Raw genomic sequence first — 21697 nt, forward strand, 5'->3', positions numbered from 1 at the left:
GCTTCGTTTCTCGGTGTCGTCGATTTTTCAGTGCAATGTTAAATAACTAGAAATCCGGAAAATTTTTGCATATATCAGACGTAAATAACAATAAAACGAGGAAGAAGAATAAGGTTATGTCTCTGTACAGAGCATTGAATAGTTATGCCACCGAGTGATAAATGCTTTTTTAGGCACTAAATGTGTATAGTTTGACACTCGAAGATGCAGTCCCAGTGTGACCATAAAACATTAATAAAAACAAATCTTATCATGGGCGCGCGTTAGCATAGCGCCCGTGACGCAAGTCCTATTACTAGAAAAAAAAAAAATGTTTGTCGTAGACTGCAGAACCATATATACAGCAAATATTGAAGTTCTACAATTCAAATCCAAATGACTCCAAATTAGCTTCAAAAAAAACTAGGCGTCCGTACGAGTTCAACGAGCTATCACACGTTCTTGTAGCTTAAAATTTGGCCACGCAATAAATCTTCCAAGAAGCCACTATTCCATACATTTTGGTCTATTACAGTACTTTAAACGAAATGAAAAAATCCTACGTTACTTTGTGGTTTGTCCGTCCGTCCGTCCGTCCGTCCGTCCGTGTTTCCAGTTATAGCCTATCTCCTAAAGTCTTCTTTAGAATTTCTTGAAATTTTGGGAGTAGATTCTAGTCGTCATTCTAAGACATTCCAGAAAAAAAAATTTGGGGGGAACGGGCCTCGTTTGGGAGCTAGCGCTCCTTGAAGTTCCCATATAAGTCCCATATAAGAACACCTTTAAGTGTATGTGTGTGTTGATTTTTTGAGTGTGAAAATTTGAGAAAACAAGGCATCAGAACAGTCGGAGCGTTTGCTGCGACTTAGCCCCGTACGACCCGTAATCCTATTTCGTTCGTAACCATAATACGTCCGTAGCCGTAATACGCCCGGAACCCTAATACGTCTACAACCCTCTAATGCGTCTGTTACCAAAATGCAAGTCAAGTTGGGCATGGTCAAATTTACTGAAAGTGTTCATTTTTAAAATTGCGCATAGCGCAATTACGAAAGCCCGTACGAAGTACCTCTCAAATAAAACCAACAATTTACGATATTATTTTCTATTGGGTATTCAATTATCTCTCAAATGAAACCAAAACTAGCAAAATCGGATGAGATTTACTCGATTTATGTGCAAAAAACACTTAGGGCCCAATAGCGGCCTTAGTCCAAGGGCCCAAATTTGAAACTTTTTTCGCCACGTTCTTTTCGGTATTCAATTACCTTCCATAAAAAACTAAATCTAGTAAAATCGGATAAGATTTACGCGATTTATGTGCAAAAAACACTTAGGGCAGAGTAGCGGCCTTAGTCCAAGGGCCCAAATTTGAAACTTTTTTCGCCACGTTCTTTTCGGTATTCAATTAGATTCCATAAAAAACTAAATCTAGCAAAATCGGATGAGATTTACTCGATTTATGTGCAAAAAACACTTAGGGCCGAGTAGCGGCCTTAGTCCAAAGGCCCAAATTTGAAACTTTTTTTGCCATCATTCAATTCGGCATTCAATTATCTCTCAAATGAAACAAAATCTAGCAAAATCGGATGAGATTTACTCGATTTATGTGCAAAAAACACTTAGGGCCGAGTAGCGGCCTTAGTCCAAGGGCCCAAATTTGAAACTTTTTTCGCCACGTTCTTTTCGGTATTCAATTACCTTCCATAAAAAACTAAATCTAGCAAAATCGGATAAGATTTACTCGATTTATGTGCAAAAAACACTTAGGGCCGAGTAGCGGCCTTAGTCCAAGGGCCCAAATTTGAAACTTTTTTCGCCACGTTCTTTTCGGTATTCAATTACCTTCCATAAAAAACTAAATCTGGCAAAATCGGATGAGATTTACTCGATTTATGTGGAAAAAACACTTAGGGCCGAGTAGCGGCGTTAGTCCAAGGGCCCAAATTTGAAACTTTTTTCGCCACGTTCTTTTCGGTACTCAATTACCTTCCATAAAAAACTAAATCTGGCAAAATCGGATAAGATTTACTCGATTTATGTGCAAAAAACACTTAGGGCCGAGTAGCGGCCTTAGTCCAAGGGCCCAAATTTGAAACTTTTTTCGACACGTTCTTTTCGGTATTCAATTACCTTCCATAAAAAACTAAATCTGGCAAAATCGGATGAGATTTACTCGATTTATGTGGAAAAAACTCTTAGGGCCGAGTAACGACCTTTGAGCCCTACCAACAAGCTCGCGTTGCATCCTACACAAAAACAATGTTCAGCAACTTTGTTCTACTCGTCAATACCTTTCATTTGATATATCACAAGCATCTATTGCGTGCGTATTTCGGTAGATATCGTCGAAAGACTGAAAAACACCTATAGGGCCCTAGCTCTGGAAGGGCCGACCCTACCATGCCCATTTTCGAACTTGACCTTACTTTTGTCGATACCAATCGGGGAAAAAAAGAATTTTGAAAAAAGGTTGTGATTTGCTCAAGCTAGAGGGGTCACGGACGGACGGACGGACGGACGGACGGACATTTTTTTTATTGCGGATTCGTAGTCTATGAACATAACCAAATGCTTTGCCCTTACTGTCTGCTTCCAATTCGACGTGTTACAAACGGCATATTAATCTTATAAGCCCCCAGTACTTCGTACGGGGCTAAAAAATTTTTAATGTTGGGCAGTAGGAAAAATTAAATTTGGTGTATGGTTGGGCAGCTGGAAAAATTTGATCACTTTCGGTGTATGGTTGGGCAGCTGGAAAAATTTGATCACTTTTGGTGTATGTTGGGCAGCGGGAAAAATTTGGTCACTTTTGGTGAATGTTGGGCAGAGGGAAAAATTTGGTCACTTTCGGTGAATGTTGGGCAGCGGGAAAAATTTGATCACTTTTGGTGTATGTTGGGCAGCGGGAAAAATTTGGTCACTTTCAGTGAATGTTGGGCAGCGGGAAAAATTTGGTCACTTTCGGTGAATGTTGGGCAGCGTGAAAAATTTGGTCACTTTCGGTGAATGTTGGGCAGCGGGAAAAATTTGATCACTTTTGGTGTATGTTGGGCAGCGGGAAAAATTTGGTCACTTTCGGTGAATGTTGGGCAGCGGGAAAAATTTGATCACTTTTGGTGTATGTTGGGCAGCGGGAAAAATTTGATCACTTTTGGTGTATGTTGGGCAGCGGGAAAAATTTGATCACTTTTGGTGTATGTTGAGCAACGGGACGTATATATAGCTATATTGACCTTTATATAGCTATATTGACCTATATATAGCTATATTTACCTATATATAGCTATATTGACCTATATATAGCTATATTGATATATATAGCTATATTGACATATATATAGCTATATTGACCTATATATAGCCATGTTGACCGATATATAGCTATATTGACATATATATAGTTAATATATAGCTATATTGACCTATATATAGCTATGTTAACCTATATATAGCTATATTGACCTATATATACTTAATATATAGCTATATTTACCTATATATAGCTATGTTGACCTATATATAGCTATATTGACCTATATATAGCTATGTTGACCTATATATAGCTATATTGACCTATATATAGCTATATTGAACTATATATAGCTATATTGACCTACATATAGTTAGTATATAGCTATATTGACCTATATATAGTTAGTATATAGCTATATTGACTTATGTATAGTTAGTATATAGCTATATTGAACTATATATAGCTATATTGACCTATATATAGCTATGTTGACCTATATATAGCTATATTGACCTATATATAGTTAATATATAGCTATATTGACCTATATATGGTTAGTATATGACTATATTGACCTATATATACCTATACTGACCCATATATAGCTATATTGACCTATATATAGTTAGTATATAGCTATATTGAACTATATATAGCTATATTCACCTATATATAGCTATATTGACCTATATATAGTTAATATATAGCTATATTTACCTATGTATAGCTATACTGACCTATATATAGCTATATTGACCTATATATAGTTAGTATATCGCTATATTGACCTATATGTAGCTATATTGACCTATATATAGCTATATTGACCTATATATAGCTATGTTGACCTTTATATAGTTAGTATATGACTATATTGACCTATATATAGTTAGTATATAGCTATATTGACCTATATATGGTTAGTATATGACTATATTGACCTATATATACCTACATTGACCTATATATAGTTAGTATATAGCTATTTTGACCTATATATAGTTAGTATATAGCTATATTGACCTATATATAGCTATATTGACCTATATATTGTTAGTATATAGCTATATCATGCCCGCACGTTAGGTAGCGGGCGTGACACAAGTCCACTAGAAAAAATGTTTTTAAAATTTTTTTTTGGGAACGGCGCAGCATATTTACAGCAACTTTTTGACTTCTCCCCCTTAACTCCAACGACCCAAACTAGGATATCTGGAATCTAGGAATCCATACGAGTTCAACGAGCTATCACACGTTACTGCAGCTTCAAAATTGGCCGAGATATTGAACTTCGAAATATTGATGTTTGTATGAAAATAAGCAAAATTTCGTTTTTTCAGATAACTGAAATCGCCTACGTTAGTTAGTTAGTTACTTAGTTAGTTAGTTAGTTCCAGGATTCCGGGATCCAGGAACTCCTAAACGTTTCTATAGATTTTCCTGAAATTTTGGTTATAGGCTAATAATGGCCCAAAAATAAGAATGGAATTTTCAAAAGTTGGAAAAAGCTCATATCTTGGGAGCTGGAGCTCCTCAAAGTCTCCATATACAAATGTCATATAAAAACCAATTTGTATGTGTGTGTGTGTGTGTGTTTTGTATATTTTAGTGCATGATATGGATGGTAATGTGGTGAAAGGTGTGTGTTGTTTTTGGATGTGTTTCTTGTTGGAAATTGTGTGGATTATTAAATATTAACTTACACCAGGTCGGTTCCCAAATTTTGGGATGACAGATGATTCCTCTGGCACTTCCTACCTTCCATCGAATTTTTAGATGGATTTGGGTTATTTTCGACATAAGTGAGGTGTTCCAAGGTTGGTTCCTAAATTTTGGGATGACAGATGATTCCTCTGGCACTTCCTAACTTCCATCGGATTTTTTGATGGTTTTGTGTTATTTTCGACATAAGTGAGGCGTTCCAAGGTTGGTTCCTAAATTTTGGGATGACAGATGATTCCTCTGGCACTTCCTAACTTCCATCGGATTTTTTGATGGTTTTGGGTTATTTTCGATATAAGTGAGGCGTTCCAAGGTTGGTTCCTAAATTTTGGGATGACAGATGATTCCTCTGGCCCTTCCTAACTTCCATCGGTTTTTTTGATGGATTCGGGTTATTTTCGACATAAGTGAGGTGTTCCAAGGTTGGTTCCTAAATTTTGGGATGACAGATGATTCCTCTAGCACTTCCTAACTTCCATCGGATTTTTTGATGGATTCAGGTTATTTTCGACATAAGTGAGGTGTTCCAAGGTTGGTTCCTATATTTTGGGATGACAGATGATTCCTCTGGCACTTTCTAACTTCCATGGGATTTCTCGATGGATTAGGGTTATTTTCGATATAAGAGAGGTGTTCCAAGGTTGATTCCTAAATTTTGGGATGACATATGATTTCTCCGGCACTTCCTAACTTCCATCGTATTTTCGATGGATTTGAGCTGCAGTCGACGTGAGATGCTTACAAAACTAGTGACCCTTACCCCTAAACTTCCAAAAGAACTGATATCCCCCAAAAAACCCAGAAGGGTAAATGTGACGCAAGTCCTTTATCTTACTTACAAAATAACTGATATCGCTGAGGGTGACGCATTCTGCGCCTGTACGTAAACTTTTTATCAACCGGAAAGTGACCCAAAAAGTTTCAGAAAGAAAATTTGACAAAAAAAAATTGCGTCACAAAGTGGCAGATGTTGAGGTAACCATGGCTATGAAAATAGGACAAAATCCGTCGTGAAATAATGGAATTAAAACGGAAGAAGGCCGAATCATCTGCCACTTTGTGACGCAATTTTTTTTTGTCAAATTTTGTTTCTGAAACTTTTTGGGTCACTTTTCGGTTGATAAAAAGTTTACGTACAGGCGCAGAATGCGTCACCCTCAGCGATATCAGTTATTTTGTAAGTAAGATAAAGGACTTGCGTCACATTTACCCTTCTGGGTTTTTTGGGGGATTTTTTTATTTCACTAAAAATGGCTTGATTATATCTCGAATTAAAAACAAAAAACTCAAATTCTATTCTCGTCTGTGCTCTTTGAACTTTGCTTTAATGGCCGATTTATTAAATTTACAAACCACCGACCAGCATCAATTTCTGAGTACCTGGAAAAGTTGAGTCAAATACTTTGGCAAAGAATCCCAAGGGTTCGAACCGCTGTCATCTGTGACAAAAATGTATCCAGCACACGACTTCAAATTTCGCACTGTATTCGCATCAAGGTTTGCAATGTTGTAGGACAAGACGCTGACACTGTTGCGACCATAACCAGTCGTATTTTGCGAGCATATCAAATCGCTATTCGGTATCCCTGTATCACTTTCATATATCACAATGTTATCCACAGTATTGAAATATCTTGGCGATGTACGTGTACCAGGATTGCCTACAGTAAAATTGAAACTTTGTTGCTTGGCATAGTTGCCGATATCGCGATAATATTGGACTTTCTGGTCATCATCGTCGTATGCCATTTCATCGAAGAAAATACCGTGTGGACTGTAATACTGCTTCCAACGATCTATTTCAGCCTTGACCGTAGCCTGGCTTTGTCGGGCATAGTCCGTGCGCACGTAACCGAGTGATTTTATACCTGAAGAGTGTAGTTCATCGATGGCATTACCATAATTGGAGTCTAACAATGTTCCAGGTCCACTGTTAACATTTACTATTGCCCACGTGTTGATGGGTTGTGATTTGTACGAATCGTAAAGTGGCTGCCATGCAGTTTTAGTAGTTGGATAGATATACAATGGAATTATGGTACCAGTATCTATAGTAATGGTTTCGAAATTAAAGTGCTGGAAACATACACTTCACATTTTATTGTTGTACCTTCAGCGATGCATTGATAGTTAAGATAGAAACAGACACCAATGACTTTTATCCAAAGTGATCCCATTTGAAGCGCTAATTTCCAAGTACAAAAAACGAACAGAGAAAATTAAACTTGTTCGTCGTCACTTGTCGGCAATTTGTATGTTCTGTACGTATTGCATGCTCAAACTAACCTTTTTAAGTCGATTGAAATGTGTACACAAGCGAAACGTCTACTTTAGCAATAAAGTTGCCTTGAGATTAAAAAAGTCAATAAAGACAGGTGCGAAAAGCTAGGTAGCTTAAGAGTAATTACTCGAACAGCCTGCACGCAATTTTTAATGTGGTTACCATTTTGAATAAGCTCGGAACAGATCATGTTTCTCCGAACCTGTTCTGAAAATATCTAAGCCTGACGTTCAATTGTGACATGATAAAAATTAACCTAAAACCTGAAAGGTAGTTATGTTGGTATGCCTGTCAGGTCTGGTTTGAGGTTCACCTGAAAAATTGTATGTTTATAACCAGTGTCTTAAATTGTATTCTATGCGCGTTATCAGCCTCTGAGAAACATCAACAGTTTGCCAAATCTCAGAAACAGCTGACTTTTCCCAGATCTAGTCACACAGTGTGTGTGTGTGCAATCTATTTTTGGTTAAAGGTTAACCATATATTTCTGGACGTTATTGCTGTTGTTGTAAAAAAATATCAATAATTCAATGAAAACAAAACGCCCAAATGTAGGCAATAATTTCAGCGAAACATCCAACATGCTCTTAATTTCCTACACATGAGTCAACGTTTACATTTTACATCAGAAGTTTTATCATAGATGGTTAGTCATTTCGATTGCGCAGTGGGGTTTTTGTAGCGATTCCTGGTACAGATATAGTCTTCGTAAAATTACACTGAGAATAAATATGTATTTGAGTGATGTTAGACCAAGAGCCTGTGTGCGTATCAGTCTATTATCAGATCACATTCGGAAGCACCCAGATGCTCTAATGGTCGATATTTTACTTCCGTCGAGCTAAATCATGCCCGCACGTTAGTAAGCGGGCGTGACGCAAGTCCACTACCAAAAAAATAAAAAAAATATTTTGGGGACGACGGAGCATATTTACAGCAACTTTTTTACGTCTCTCCATTGGCTCCAATGGTCCAAACAGATATCTGATACGTTAGATACGTTAGGTAGTTAGTTAGTTCCTATAGAAAAGTGGATCCAGCAACTCCTAAACGTTTCAATAGATTTTCCTGAAATTTTGGTTATAGGCTAATAATGGCCCAAAAATAAGAATGGAATTTTCGAAAATTGGAAAAAAAAAACATATCTTGGGAGCTAGAGCTCCCCAAAGTCTCCATATAAAAGCCAATTTGTATAATTTGTATGTGTGAGGTGTTCCATCCATGGTTGGTTCCTAAATTTTGGGATGACAGATGATTCCTCTGGCACTTTCTAACTTCTTTCTGTTTTTTTTATTGATTTGGGTTATTTTCGATATAAGTGAGCTGTTCCAAGGTTGGTTGCTAAATTTTGGGATGACAGATGATTCTTCTAACACCGCCAAAGACTGTCCCAAGCCAGTTTGAAAAAGAGTGGAGGGAATGAAGTTTAACGAGGACGTAGCAGTAGATAAGATAGGATTAGATAGATCAATCTTAAGGTTGAATGAATCGTGAGCTGGAAGCCGAAAGAATTGGGGTTAAGGGACCAACGTTGAGGTGAAACAACACGATCAGGAAGCCAAAGGATAGAACGATCCCAGAATTCTTATTAGCTACTAGGTTAAGCTTTCAAAGGACGAATAACCTTTTGCTCAGAAAGGTTCAAAAGAATGGGCAAAGCTTTATGGAAAAGAATGTTCAAAAAGAGTAACACTACCCCGTCGGGCACTGTGCACTTTGATAGGCACGGTGGTCCCGGAACGTGCAGAAATGTGCGGGTCAGAGCTCGAGGATTACCGGGGGCGAGCAAAGTAAAGCTTTCATACTCACCAACCCGCAGTAGCAAGCGTGGTGTTTTAATGCTAAAAACCTTCAAACGAAGCCATAACGAATTATACATTGCCACATATAATGCCAGAACATTGTCGTCAAGACAAAAAATGCAAGAAATGGAAGAAGAGCTAGAAAAGATAAAATGGGATGTTGTGGGAGTGAGCGAAGTGAGAAAACCTGGAGAGGAATGCCTGAAATTACAATCAGGGCATACATTCTTCTACCGAGGAAGTGACAGTCAGATGCTGATGCACGGTGTCGGATTGTTCATAAACAAGCGGTGGTCGGATCGCATAATTCACACGAAAAGCATATCCGATCGAGTGATATACGTAAGCCTGAAGATAAATAACAGATACAGTGTCAAATTAATTCAGGTTTACGCACCCACGTCCACCCATGATGACGAAGAAGTAGAAAGATTCTATGAAGATGTCGAGAAAGCTCTGGACGAAAACCCTTCACATTACCAATACCTAATCGGTGATTTCAATGCGAAGCTGGGAAAACGAGAAGAAGACTCCGAAGTTTCTATTGGTAGTTTTAGCAACGACCAAAGAAATGAGCGTGGAAATACTCTACTCAACTTCCTACAGCAACACAATTTGTACGCAATGAATTCATTTTTTGCCGGAAAGCCTCAACGGAAATGGACTTGGGCTAGTGCAGATGGTGTAACGAAAAATGAGATCGATTACATCATAACTGGCTGTAAGTCAACCGTTAAGAACGTTACGGTCCTAAACAATTTTTCAACCGGTAGTGATCACCGAATGGTTCGTGCAAGAGTCACGTTAAATACCAGATTTCAAAGATCACAACTAGTTCAGAAAAGTGAAAGGATTGACGTACAACGGCTTTACACACAAAATGAAGAATTTGCTACGAAAATGACTGCCGAATTAGATAACGTCAACAATCAATGTGAAACATTGGACGAATTGAATACCAAAATCGTCGATACAATAATGGGTTTCATGAAATCCAAATGCAAATCCGTCCAAGGGAAAGAATCAAAACTAAGCAGAGAAACATTAGACCTGATCGCAAGCAGAGCAGAGTTGGTAAAAAACGGAGGACGAGATTCGGTGGAATACCGGAACCTGTCTAAAAATATCAACAAAGCAAGGAGATCAGATGAAAGAAAATATAATGTCCAATTGGCTCAAAACATAATTGAAGCTAACTGCAATATGAAAGTCCTACGGAGAAAAATGACAAACGCCAAAAAAGAAATCTTCAAATTACGAGACAAAACAGGAACGATCCAAACGGATCGAAATGCGATATTAAACATTGCAACAGAATTTTATGAGAATTTGTTTTCTTCAGCAAGACAGAGCCCAACGGAAGAAACCGAAGATAGACCAATAATAAGAAACGTGGGATCGGAGGATATGCCCGACATAACTGTTGATGAAGTCAAAGCTGCAGTAGCCGAGATGAAAAACAAAAAGTCTCCCGGAGAAGATGGTGTTCCAGTGGAAGCCATTAAACTAGGTGGAGACTCATTATTAAAGACAATCACGGCTTTGTTTAATCAATGTCTCCAATGGGAAGAAGTACCAGAAGCCTGGGAAAATGCGGTAATTACATTGCTGCATAAAAAAGGAGACATAACAAAGCTGGAAAATTACCGGCCCATAAGCCTATTGTCAACACTCTACAAGTTGTTTATGAAAATCATTACGAAGAGGAACACTAACAAGTTCGACTTCTACCAACCTGTTGAACAAGCTGCTTTCAGATCTGGTTTCAGCACAAACGACCATTTGCAGGTGATGAGAACGCTTATTGAGAAGTGTCGTGAATACAACATCGACATAGTCTTGCTATTCATAGACTTCGAAAAAGCTTTCGATTCAGTGGAAACATGGTCGATATTGGACGCATTAGACGAATGTAGAGTAGACTCAAGGTACTCCAACACAATTCGATATGTGTACAAAAATGCTACTTCATGTATAAAACTTCATAAGAGCACGGAGAAATTCAGAATCGGCCGAGGTGTAAGGCAGGGTGACACTATTTCACCGAAATTATTCACGGCGATTCTGCAGAGTATTTTTAGGAAGTTAAACTGGAGTAAAATGGGAATAAATATAAATGGAGAGTACCTGAGCAATCTCCGCTTCGCTGATGACATTGTACCGATAGCAGCGAATCTAGGTCAGGCTCAGCTTATGCTACAACAGTTAAGTGAAGAGGCGAGCAAAGTTGGCCTCAAGATGAACTTATCGAAAACAAAAGTCATGACCAACATCGGGGACGATAGAGAAATCAAAATTGGTGACACTGTCATTGAACGAGTCGACAGCTATGTATATCTAGGACATAAACTGAAGTTAGGTCTGGACAACCAAACTGCAGAAATAAGACGTAGGATTGGTCTTGCATGGGCAGCGTTCGGAAAACTCAGACTAATTTTCAAAAGCAGAATGAATAATAGTCTGAAACGCAAAGTTTTCGACACTTGTGTCCTTCCAGTGCTCACTTATGGAGCGGAAACGTTAACTTTAACGAAAGCATCCGAAGATAAATTGAGAGTGACACAAAGAGCCATGGAACGGAGTATGCTTGGAATAACACTCAGAGACAGAATGACGAATCAATGGATTCGACAACAAACCAGGGTCGTTGATTTCATGGAAAGAATAGCATCTCTGAAATGGAGCTGGGCGGGACATATTGCAAGAAGGACAGACGAACGTTGGACCAAAAAGATCATGAACTGGCGACCATATAAAAGACGAGCTATAGGTAGACCACCAGAGAGATGGACAAACGGAATTAAGAATATTGCAGGTACAAACTGGCAGCAAATGGCAATGGATCGTACGAAATGGAAAGAAGTTGGAGAGGCCTACATCCAGCAGTGGATATAAACAGGCTGAAAAAGAAGAAGAAGAAGAAGAAGAAGATGATTCTTCTAGCACTTCCTAACTTCCATCGGATTTTTCGATGGATTTGGGTTATTTTCGAGGTGTGCCAAGGTTCGTTCCTAAATTTTGGGATGACAGATGACTTTAAAGGGAAGAAAACCGAATCATCTGCCACTTGTGACGCAAATTTCTTTATGTAGAACTTTCTATCTTTTTTTGGGTCAATTTTTTGTTGATAAAACTTTTGCGTACGGCGCACAATGCGTCACCCTCATCGATATCAGTTTTTTTGTAATTAAGATAAAGGACTTGAGTCACACTTACCCTTTAAGGTTTTTTTTTACTGATTTCATTTACGTCGAGTTAGATTTTAGAGGTAAAACTATCAAATGTTCCAGAAGAAGTCTACAATTTCCCAAACCTGGCGAAACAAGAAGTTGGAAAGTTGAATTAAGGAACACAAATCCATAGGCTCGTTTTTCTTTAATTTCAAATTAATATGGAAAAAATCGCTCGTTTTTTTAACCCACTCTTGCCCATCTTGAGAAATCAGGCTAGCTGGGGAATAGGATAGACTGTTATTCCCTTGACTGGAAGTCAGGGTCTTACACCAGAAAATATCGAAAAATGTGGGTAACAAAAAGGTTCACTGTGATTGGAAATGTATGAAATGCTATGAAAAATGTTAAATGTGGGTAACAAAAAATCGTTGAGGGCACGATAACTTAAGTAATTTTTAACCAATTTGGATGATTCTTTTTTTTAAATACGTGGAATTAAAATCCTGAGGCTAAGTTCGAAGATGGGCTATGTAGGACTAAGGATCTGGAAGCTATCCGAGAAAAACGGGATTTTATACTGTTGATCTAAGCCTCAATTAAAAAAGATTACTTTGATGAAATTTGATTTTGTTTGGTAGTGTGGGTAAATCATATAAGTTTATTTTCGACGTGCATGAAACTAGTAAGAAGAATAATTTTATCATTCGAGTCCATCTCTTAACGTGTAAACATCTCTTGCTAGTGAACTACTGACATCTTGATAGTTGGATATCAAATTTGATGTAAATGTAAGAAATTTTAATAAAAATAGTAAAATTTTTGCAGGCAATATAAGATTAATTATTCTCAACTAATTTCTGAATATTTTTATAAATACAAGGAATTAAATGCATCAAAGACAATATTGTAAAAAATTTACGAGTGTGAAGTTTGCGGCCAGAGCGAAGCGAGGGCCGTCATTCACACGAGTCGTGATATTTTATTCTCGATTGAAGGTTTTGTGAATGGGAAATTATATTCGAGGGATTATTTTTTCTCGGTCTACCAATAAATTTCTCCTTTTACAAATATTTTAAATCCCTTTACCATTATAGAGTCGAAATTGATACCAATTTACCGAAAGTATTGGTAAGATGAGTTATTGTTAACGATCAACCAAAAACTAATGGAGTTCATTTATTACCATGTGAAGAAACCGAAGATAGACATAACTGTTGATGAAGTCAAGGCCGCAGTAGCCGAGATGAAAAACCAAAAGTCTCCCGGAGAAGATGGTGTTCCAGTGGAAGCAATTAAACTGGGTGGAGACTCCTTATTAAAGGCAATCACGGCTTTGTTTAATCAATGTCTCCAATGGGAAGAAGTACCAGAAGCCTGGGAAAATGCGATAATTACATTGCTGCATAAAAAAGGAGACATAACAAAGCTGGAAAATTACCGACCCATAAGCCTATTGTCAACACCCTACAAGTTGTTTATGAAAATCATTACGAAGAGGAACACTAACAAGTTCGACTTCTACCAACCTGTTGAACAAGCTGCTTTCAGATCTGGTTTCAGCACAAACGACCATTTGCAGGTGATGAGAACGCTTATTGAGAAGTGTCGTGAATACAACATCGACATAGTCTTGCTATTCATAGACTTCGAAAAATCTTTCGATTCAGTGGAAACATGGTCGATATTGGACGCATTAGACGAATGTAGAGTAGACTCAAGGTACTCCAACACAATTCGATATGTGTACAAAAATGCTACTTCATGTATAAAACTTCATAAGAGCACGGAGAAATTCAGAATCGGCCGAGGTGTAACATTTCACCGAAATTATTCACGGCGATTCTGCAGAGTATTTTTAAGAAGTTAAACTGGAGTAAAATGGGACTAAAGATAAATGGAGAGTACCTGAGCAATCTCCGCTTCGCTGATGACATTGTACCGATAGCAGCGAATCTAGGACAGGCTCAGCTTATGCTACAACAGTTAAGTGAAGAGGCAAGCAAAGTTGGCCTCAAGATGAACTTATCGAAAACAAAAGTCATGACCAACATCGGGGACGATAGAGAAATCAAAATTGGTGACGCTGTCATTGAACGAGTCGACAGCTATGTATATCTAGGACATAAACTGAAGTTAGGTCTGGACAACCAGACTGCAGAAATAAGACGTAGGATTGGTCTTGCATGGGCAGCGTTCGGAAAACTCAGACTAATTTTCAAAAGCAAAATGAATAATAGTCTGAAACGCAAAGTTTTCGACACTTGTGTCCTTCCCGTGCTCACTTATGGAGCGGAAACGTTAACTTTAACGAAAGCATCCGAAGATAAATTGAGAGTGACACAAAGAGCCATGGAACGGAGTATGCTTGGAATAACACTCAGAGACAGAATGACGAATCAATGGATTCGACAACAAACCAGGGTCGTTGATGTCATGGAAAGAATAGCATCTCTGAAATGGAGCTGGGCGGGACATATTGCAAAAAGGACAGACGAACGTTGGACCAAAAAGATCATGAACTGGCGACCATATAAAAGACGAGCTATAGGTAGACCACCAGAGAGATGGACAAACGGAATTAAGAATATTGCAGGTACAAACTGGCAGCAAATGGCAATGGATCGTACAAAATGGAAAGAAGTTGGAGAGGCCTACATCCAGCAGTGGATAGAAACAGGCTGAAAAAGAAGAAGAAGAAGAAGGTATCGGGGGACTTCCTTTTTAGTACAAAAGTGTAAGAGAAGAACATCTATCGTTTTTTTTGTGAAAAAGTTCTCGGTCTACATTCACAAAACATATACTTCGCATCTACTCTGATGTAACAAAAAGGCAATCAAGAATAATAAACAGCCCATACGAGTGGGAAGTTTACGGCCAGAGCGAAGCGAGTGCCGTAATCTACACGAGTCATATTTTGTTTATGATTTTCGGTTGATTGTAAATCTTGAAAATTGAAAATCTCTAAGAAAATTGAGAACTCAAAAAGTGGTCAAAAATCTTTCCACCTTACGCTCGATGGACCAAAGAATTTTTTCCGTCAAATTTTACTGTCATTTGCGTGGAGCCATTAATATAGTAAATATGTATTAAATTTGAAATTTAAATTTTATGAATATAGTGTTAAAACATAATGTCAAAAGGAGTGTTCAGGTGTTGGGGAATCTCGCGCCGCGTCATTCACAATAACTCACAAAATGACATCTTATTTATACAAAATGTGTCAAAATGTGAATTATTGTGAATGACGCGGCGCGAGATTCCTAGCAACCAGTGTTCACCCAGCTCAGTTAAATTAACTGGTTTGTTCCTAGTTGACTGAACTTTTACATACAAATTTTGACGTTGTTTGACGTCGAAACCAGCTGAGCAACTGATAATTTTTCTCTCTTTTACGCTCTTTTAACACTGTACATCAAAAATAGTACATTTAGAAAAGTGTCAGTCAAGGGACTTGACCCGCCCAAAAGGTGAGACCTAGTGATGAGAGAGAAGGAAATAACTATTAGACCAATTATTTTAACTTGCCTTGGGATCCATGTCAAAAATGTACATGAAAATATGCAATGGCCAGTATGCCAAGGCAAGTAATAATTAACTGGTCGTCAGAACTCTCGCTATGATCACTCGATATGGACCGAAAGTTTGCGTCCAATTATATTTAATTACATTTAAGCAATTCTACTTCTAAATCCAATTTAGGAAAAAGTAAACGAAGTTTGATATTTTGTTTGCTTACTAAAACGGTTTAATGAAAAAGGTACACAGACCTTTTTTGCGCATTTCAAAAATTGTCAGAATAAATATTAGCATTTGAGATCATCAACATCAACCCAGTTAAGAAGTTCAAATAAAAATGTTACGTGGAAACTTCTTTTCTGTTTTGTTTATTCATTCAAATTCACGTCAATTGAATAATCATAATATTTTGAAAACAATCCTCCTTTTGTATTAAGCTAGCGCCGTAAGCAGTAGGTATACACCAGATGCAAAAAAAATATTCTAAAAAAACTCAGCAATCGAGAAGAATTTTAATTTCTTTTTTACCGAAACAAAAACGTTAAACAGCACGAATTTTTGGGAACCGACAAAACGTTTATCCGTATTTGGTGAACCATTCAGAAAAATCAGTTTTTGTAGCATTTCATGTTACATTTAGGTTAGACTGCAAATTATATTTATTTTCATTTATCCTACACACACATTTATTTATATAATGATCAATCATGTCATGTTGTTCAACAAAATCATATGCGAAGATATTATGCAAAACAGCGTGGAAGACTACGTAGACCCATAAGATCAGAGTATCATAATAAATCAGTGAAATCAGCATCGATGTGAAATTACAGATGTGTTGTCATTATGAATCCACATTGATGGTAAATCGCATTAAATCACAACAATAGCTATTTTGCTGACTAGTTATCTAACTAGCATACGATATGTTGCCGAACTCGTCTTCGGATCGTATCGGCAATTTCACATCTATTGCGAGGGGGAAACCACTCTTTTGTGATTAACATGGTTAATCAGTTAATCGGTTAATCACCAACATGATTTTGGTGAATAGTATTCACCATGATTAACCACCATATTTTACGATTTATTGTAGTTTTGAGACGTTTCCCCGGGTAAAATACTGGTAAATCACTGATTTGTCATCATGTTAAGAGTGCCAAAACATCGACCAAAATCAGACATTTTGGGACAAGGGGTCACGGATATTATTGACTCATAGCTCATTCGATTCGTTGAACTTTTGCGAGTAAAACGTAGTACTACGTTTGGTGAACTTTATTTTGTTGTCGACGCTCCAGGTCTGCCAAAAGGGGCCCAAAATCGTTTTCTCACGATTAGCCGAGTAAAACCATTTTGGGAAAAAAAACTTTTTTAGCTAGCCTTGTAAGGCTTGAAGAGACGCACATTTTGAGTATACACACCACCAGGTCCATGTTGACCTGTTGGTGATATCAATCATTTTAGGTGAAAAAATAGGTGATTTTCCCAAGTCCCTGACCGGCTGCATTGACATAAGTCCGAGACATGGTATGTATGGTGACAGAGCCTAGCCTCTGTAGTACCATAACATGTAAAAACATCCTTGGATAAGTTTCACTGCAAAGGGTTGGAGCGACTTTAGCGGAAGTCCACCCCAAGTCGACGAAAATTTACACTTTTCTTTCGTTTGTTTTTCGCTTTTTTGAAGTTTTTTGTGCGGCTATTCATTATTTATTGCTGAAAAGAGTGAGATCAACTAAAATAAAGAATTTTTCGATGTATTCACGTGGTTCTTATACTCTTAGAACCCAAATTTCGATCTATTTGAACTATTTTCTATATAAAAGTGGGATATTAAGCATTTTTGGACTTTTTTTGTGGCTATTCAATATTTATTTTCAATATCTTATGGTTTGGGACTGTTCACATATTACGTCACGCTCGAAGGGGGAAGTGGAAATTTCACAGCAAAACGTGATTGTTCTTTCAAATTTAGGTCAAATTTAACTCTTTTTGAGTGACGAAAAGGGGGTTGTCGCAAATTTCGTAAAATAGCGTGACGTAATATTTTACTTTTACTTTTTCACAAAAAAAGATTTTGGTTAAGAGAAATCATCAGAAAACGAATATTTTTCCGCCTAAATGTAGGCAAAGGGTTCATTGCTCTTAATACTTAAGTAAAAAAAATCGGTTCATAATTGTGACCAAAGTGGACAGTATAAAGTAAACCGGCCCACAGTTTCGTACGAGCCTAAATTAAAAGGTAAAAACTGTCCGATCAGCGATCACTTATCGTTGATCGCTGTCATGAAAATGATGTACGGCAATAAAAGTGACCACTTTTTTTCATATTTTATGTGGTCAATTGGTTTTTGTTCTATAATACACTAGAACTCTAGCACTCTAGCATTAACATCTTATGATGGTAATGTTATGATTAAGCACACAAAAAAAACGTTTATTTTGCAGTCCATTGATTCGAATGTAGCTTGACTGCTCTTGAAACTATACTCGACGATTCTGATTTTTATTTTGCTAATGTCTGTAATTGGTTGGAAATGAATCATAAAATACGGTAAACATGTTAATACGATCGATTGATGGTGATTAGGCCACCAAATACACATTTCCCGTCGTTATAAGCAGTAGGAGGATACAGTTATATACTGTAGATTAACACTGCCACAAGACTTACATTGACTTGTATGACTTCAAATTTAATGCAACAAAATTAATCTAATGTGCTAATTACCAATGGCATCGTTTTCTGATAGACATATATAGACCTATAACTTACCTGTATACAAGTTGTATATATGCTTTTGAGATGAATAACATATGCATGTCTCGTGTACCATAAAAATCGATGTAAAGAAAATTATATTTCTCTGCGGCAATAAGACGTACGAGATCAGCCGAGTTTCGCTCGAATTCACCCGTGATCCGATAAATGTTTGCATTATCATCATTGTTAATCAACTTTGCGTCTATTTTACTTTGAACAAGCCATTTCGAAGAGTTAGAAAATCATTCCTAGCTAACCTAAATAAACCAACCTTTGTGATTAATAGCAATAGGCCCTTTGCAAATTCTAGTCTACATTTAGGCGGAAAAATACTCGTTTTTTTGATGATTTCTCTGAACCCAAATCTTTTTCTGAAAAAGTAGAACCATCAAAGCACGCAAAAATGTGTTACTTTTAAAGGAAACATTGGTTTGTGGGTGATCATGCCCACACGTTACGTAGCGGGCGTGACGCAAGTCCACTACCAAAAAAGTTTTTAAATAGAATTGCATTCGGCCGAGTATATTTACAGCAACTTTTTTACTTCTCCACCCTTGGCTTCAATGACCCCCAAACTAGGATATCTGGAATCTAGGAATCTACGAGTTCAACGAGCTATCACACGTAACTGCAGCTTCGAAATTGGCCGACATATTGAACTTCGAAATATTGATGTTTGTATGAAAATAAGCAAAATTTCGTTTTTTCAGATAACTGAAATCGCCTACGTTAGTTACTTAGTTCCTATAGAAAAGTGGATCCAGCAACTCCTGAACGTTTCTATAGATTTTCCTGAAATTTTGGTTATAGGCTTATAATGTCCCAAAAATAAGAATGGAAATTTTAAAAGTTGGAAAAAACCCATATCTTGGGAGCTGGAGCTCCCCAAAGTCTCCATACAAATGCCATATAAAAGCCAATTTGTATATAATGTGTGTTATGTGTGTGTGTGTGTTTGCGAGAAATTGTATAATAGCGAAATGATTTTTGTGTGTTTGATGATGGTTGCGATGACGGATGGATGGTGGTGTGAGTTTAGGAAGTAGAAAACAGTGGCAATAATGAAGAATTCGGGCAGTTGTATCGGAAATTAAGTGTTTCAATTAGGATTTAAAATATCAAAGTCTTGGGAGTAGTAGAATTGGACGGTATTGGCGAAAAATGTCGGGAAGTTGGAAGTTACTGTTCCATTTAGGTTATTGCGCGGCAGATGGAGAATTGATTTCTTCGGCAAAGTATCAGAGTCTTGGTAGTAGAAAACAGAGGCAAATATGAAAATTGGGTAGTTGGATTTTTCTGTTTCAAATTTGGCTTTGTTATTATCTTTTGTGTTACCGGACATATAATATTGCTTTCTTCGTCTCTAAAAAAAACTTTTGATATGTTATAATTAACGCTTTAAGTTTAAAACATACAAAAAAAAATGCGTCACAAGTGGCAGATGTTGTGGAAACTACGGTTAGGAAAATGGTTATAGTATGGAAAAATACGTACTGAAAGATAGAATTTAAACGGAAGACAGCCGAATCATCTGCCATTATGTGACGCAATTTTTGTTGTAAAATTTTCTTTTTTAAATTTTTTGGGTTCATCTTGTGTTCATATAACTTATGCCATGCGTACAGGCGCAGAATTCGTCACCCTCAGCGATATCAGTTATTTTGTAAGTAAGATAAAGGACTTACGTCACATTTACCCTTGAAGGGCTTTTATAAGATAAATCCCAATAAAGAAACCTGTAAATTTATGTAATCTGTACAGTGTACATGTTTCTCCAAGTGAGATCACCCACAAACCATTTTTCATGTAAAAGTAACACATTCTTGTGTACTTTAATGGTTTTACCAAGGTAAATATAGTGAGGAGGTAATGCCATTCAGACGCGCGGCCTAGCACATAAGTTCGATGCCAATGACATCTTTTTTTAAAATGGTTGACTACGATTTACTAGTATTTCACAAAAATATTTTTACTATCTGACAACAGATGGCCCGACTTTCTTTTCTCGGCTCTCAACGAAGGGATAAGATGGCATTTGTGTCGAACTTTCGTTCCACCGCACATCTGATTCGGTTATGTATGGCATTACCTCCTCACTATATTTACCTTGGGTTTTACTTCTTCAAAAAAAAAGATTTTGCTTCAGAGAAATCATCAAAAAACGAATATTTTCCCGCCTAAATGTACTACATTTAATGTAGGCTACTAATTTACTGGGGATCCACTGCTCTTAAACACATTATGGGCTCGAAGTGCTGTCCCGATATTATTTCTCTTGCCGCTGTTCCACAAATCGGTGAACCAGAAGTCTTTAACCTTTACATTTTTGTTGTAAATTCAGCTTTTTTGTGTTGAAAAATATTATAATTTAACCTCCATCTATTAAATTCTATAATCGTTTTAAAAGCAGGTTTACTATATACCATTTGAATAGCAAATTTGTTGGTGTTTTTTTTATGATTATTTAGAATTGCTAATTTTGTGCACCGTGCAGAATTAATTACCTAGCTGACAATATACACCGATTATCAAATAGTTTATAAATAAAACTTCAGAACATAAATACCATAACAAGAAATGTATATCGGACGTGTTCTGTTCACCATGTAACATTCATTTTGCCCACAGCGAACTGGCTGTTTATTTCAAGCAGGGCCTATTTTTGAGACATATCTGTTTTAAGCTCTAGTCAGATACAGAGACCTTGTCGAAATGATATAGAAACAAATCGAAACATGAGCAGAGTCGACGACGGCAACTTTGAAATAAGACACGCATTTTCCTTCAGTTATTTTTCAGCTGATCTACTCATACAAACAAAAGTGCTTATCGTGCTTATACATGTTATACGCGCGAAATAGTTACATATAACTCGCGTGGTAGTGCTAAAAATCGTTTATCAGTATCAATCAAAAATCAGCTGCTTTTTACTTATTCGAAAGTCAACGACTGTATTATCTCCTTACAAACATCCCCGCAACAGAGAAATGATAAGTTGGTACACCTGTGGCGAGTAGCACCTCTCTTGGGAGAATTCGTATGCAATTCTCTCTGAAAGATGAGATGAAATTTGATAATTTTAATGCTTCGAGGCAGGCATGAGCGCCGCCGAAAATAAGCCGCCGATCAAGCCGCCGCCGGCCATTTTTGAGCAAGCCGCGCCGCAGCCGAGCCGGTGACAAAAACACGGCTCAAGCCGGC

The 21697-nt window shown here is 37.3% G+C and overlaps 1 protein-coding gene and 1 long non-coding RNA gene across 2 annotated transcripts; one reads left to right on the forward strand and one right to left on the reverse strand.

Annotated features, from left to right (window-relative positions):
* Positions 1-573: 573 nt before the first annotated feature.
* Positions 574-20941, forward strand: LOC119083036. Its single transcript, XR_005088781.1, has 3 exons — positions 574-792; positions 5584-5587; positions 20931-20941. It is a non-coding gene; the product is annotated as an uncharacterized LOC119083036 (long non-coding RNA).
* Positions 6273-7242, reverse strand: LOC119083023 (spherulin-4-like). The gene is made up of 2 exons (XM_037192663.1): positions 7068-7242; positions 6273-7005 (listed from the first exon to the last, which is right to left on the reverse strand). The coding sequence occupies exons 1-2, from the start codon at positions 7132-7134 to the stop codon at positions 6323-6325; spliced, it is 750 nt and encodes a 249-aa protein (XP_037048558.1). The 5' UTR covers positions 7135-7242; the 3' UTR covers positions 6273-6322.
* Positions 20942-21697: the final 756 nt, after the last annotated feature.

The sequence above is a fragment of the Bradysia coprophila genome, unplaced genomic scaffold (assembly GCF_014529535.1).
Source record: "Bradysia coprophila strain Holo2 unplaced genomic scaffold, BU_Bcop_v1 contig_538, whole genome shotgun sequence".
NCBI classification, from domain to species: domain Eukaryota; kingdom Metazoa; phylum Arthropoda; class Insecta; order Diptera; family Sciaridae; genus Bradysia; species Bradysia coprophila.

Bases quoted from the DNA above. Each gene is read 5' to 3' on its own strand.
- LOC119083023 (XM_037192663.1), bottom strand. From the start codon at position 7,134: ATGGGATCACTTTGGATAAAAGTCATTGGTGTCTGTTTCTATCTTAAC. The intron at 7,006-7,067 runs GTACAACAATAA...CCATTACTATAG, and splicing joins CTATCAATGCATCGCTGAAG to ATACTGGTACCATAATTCCA.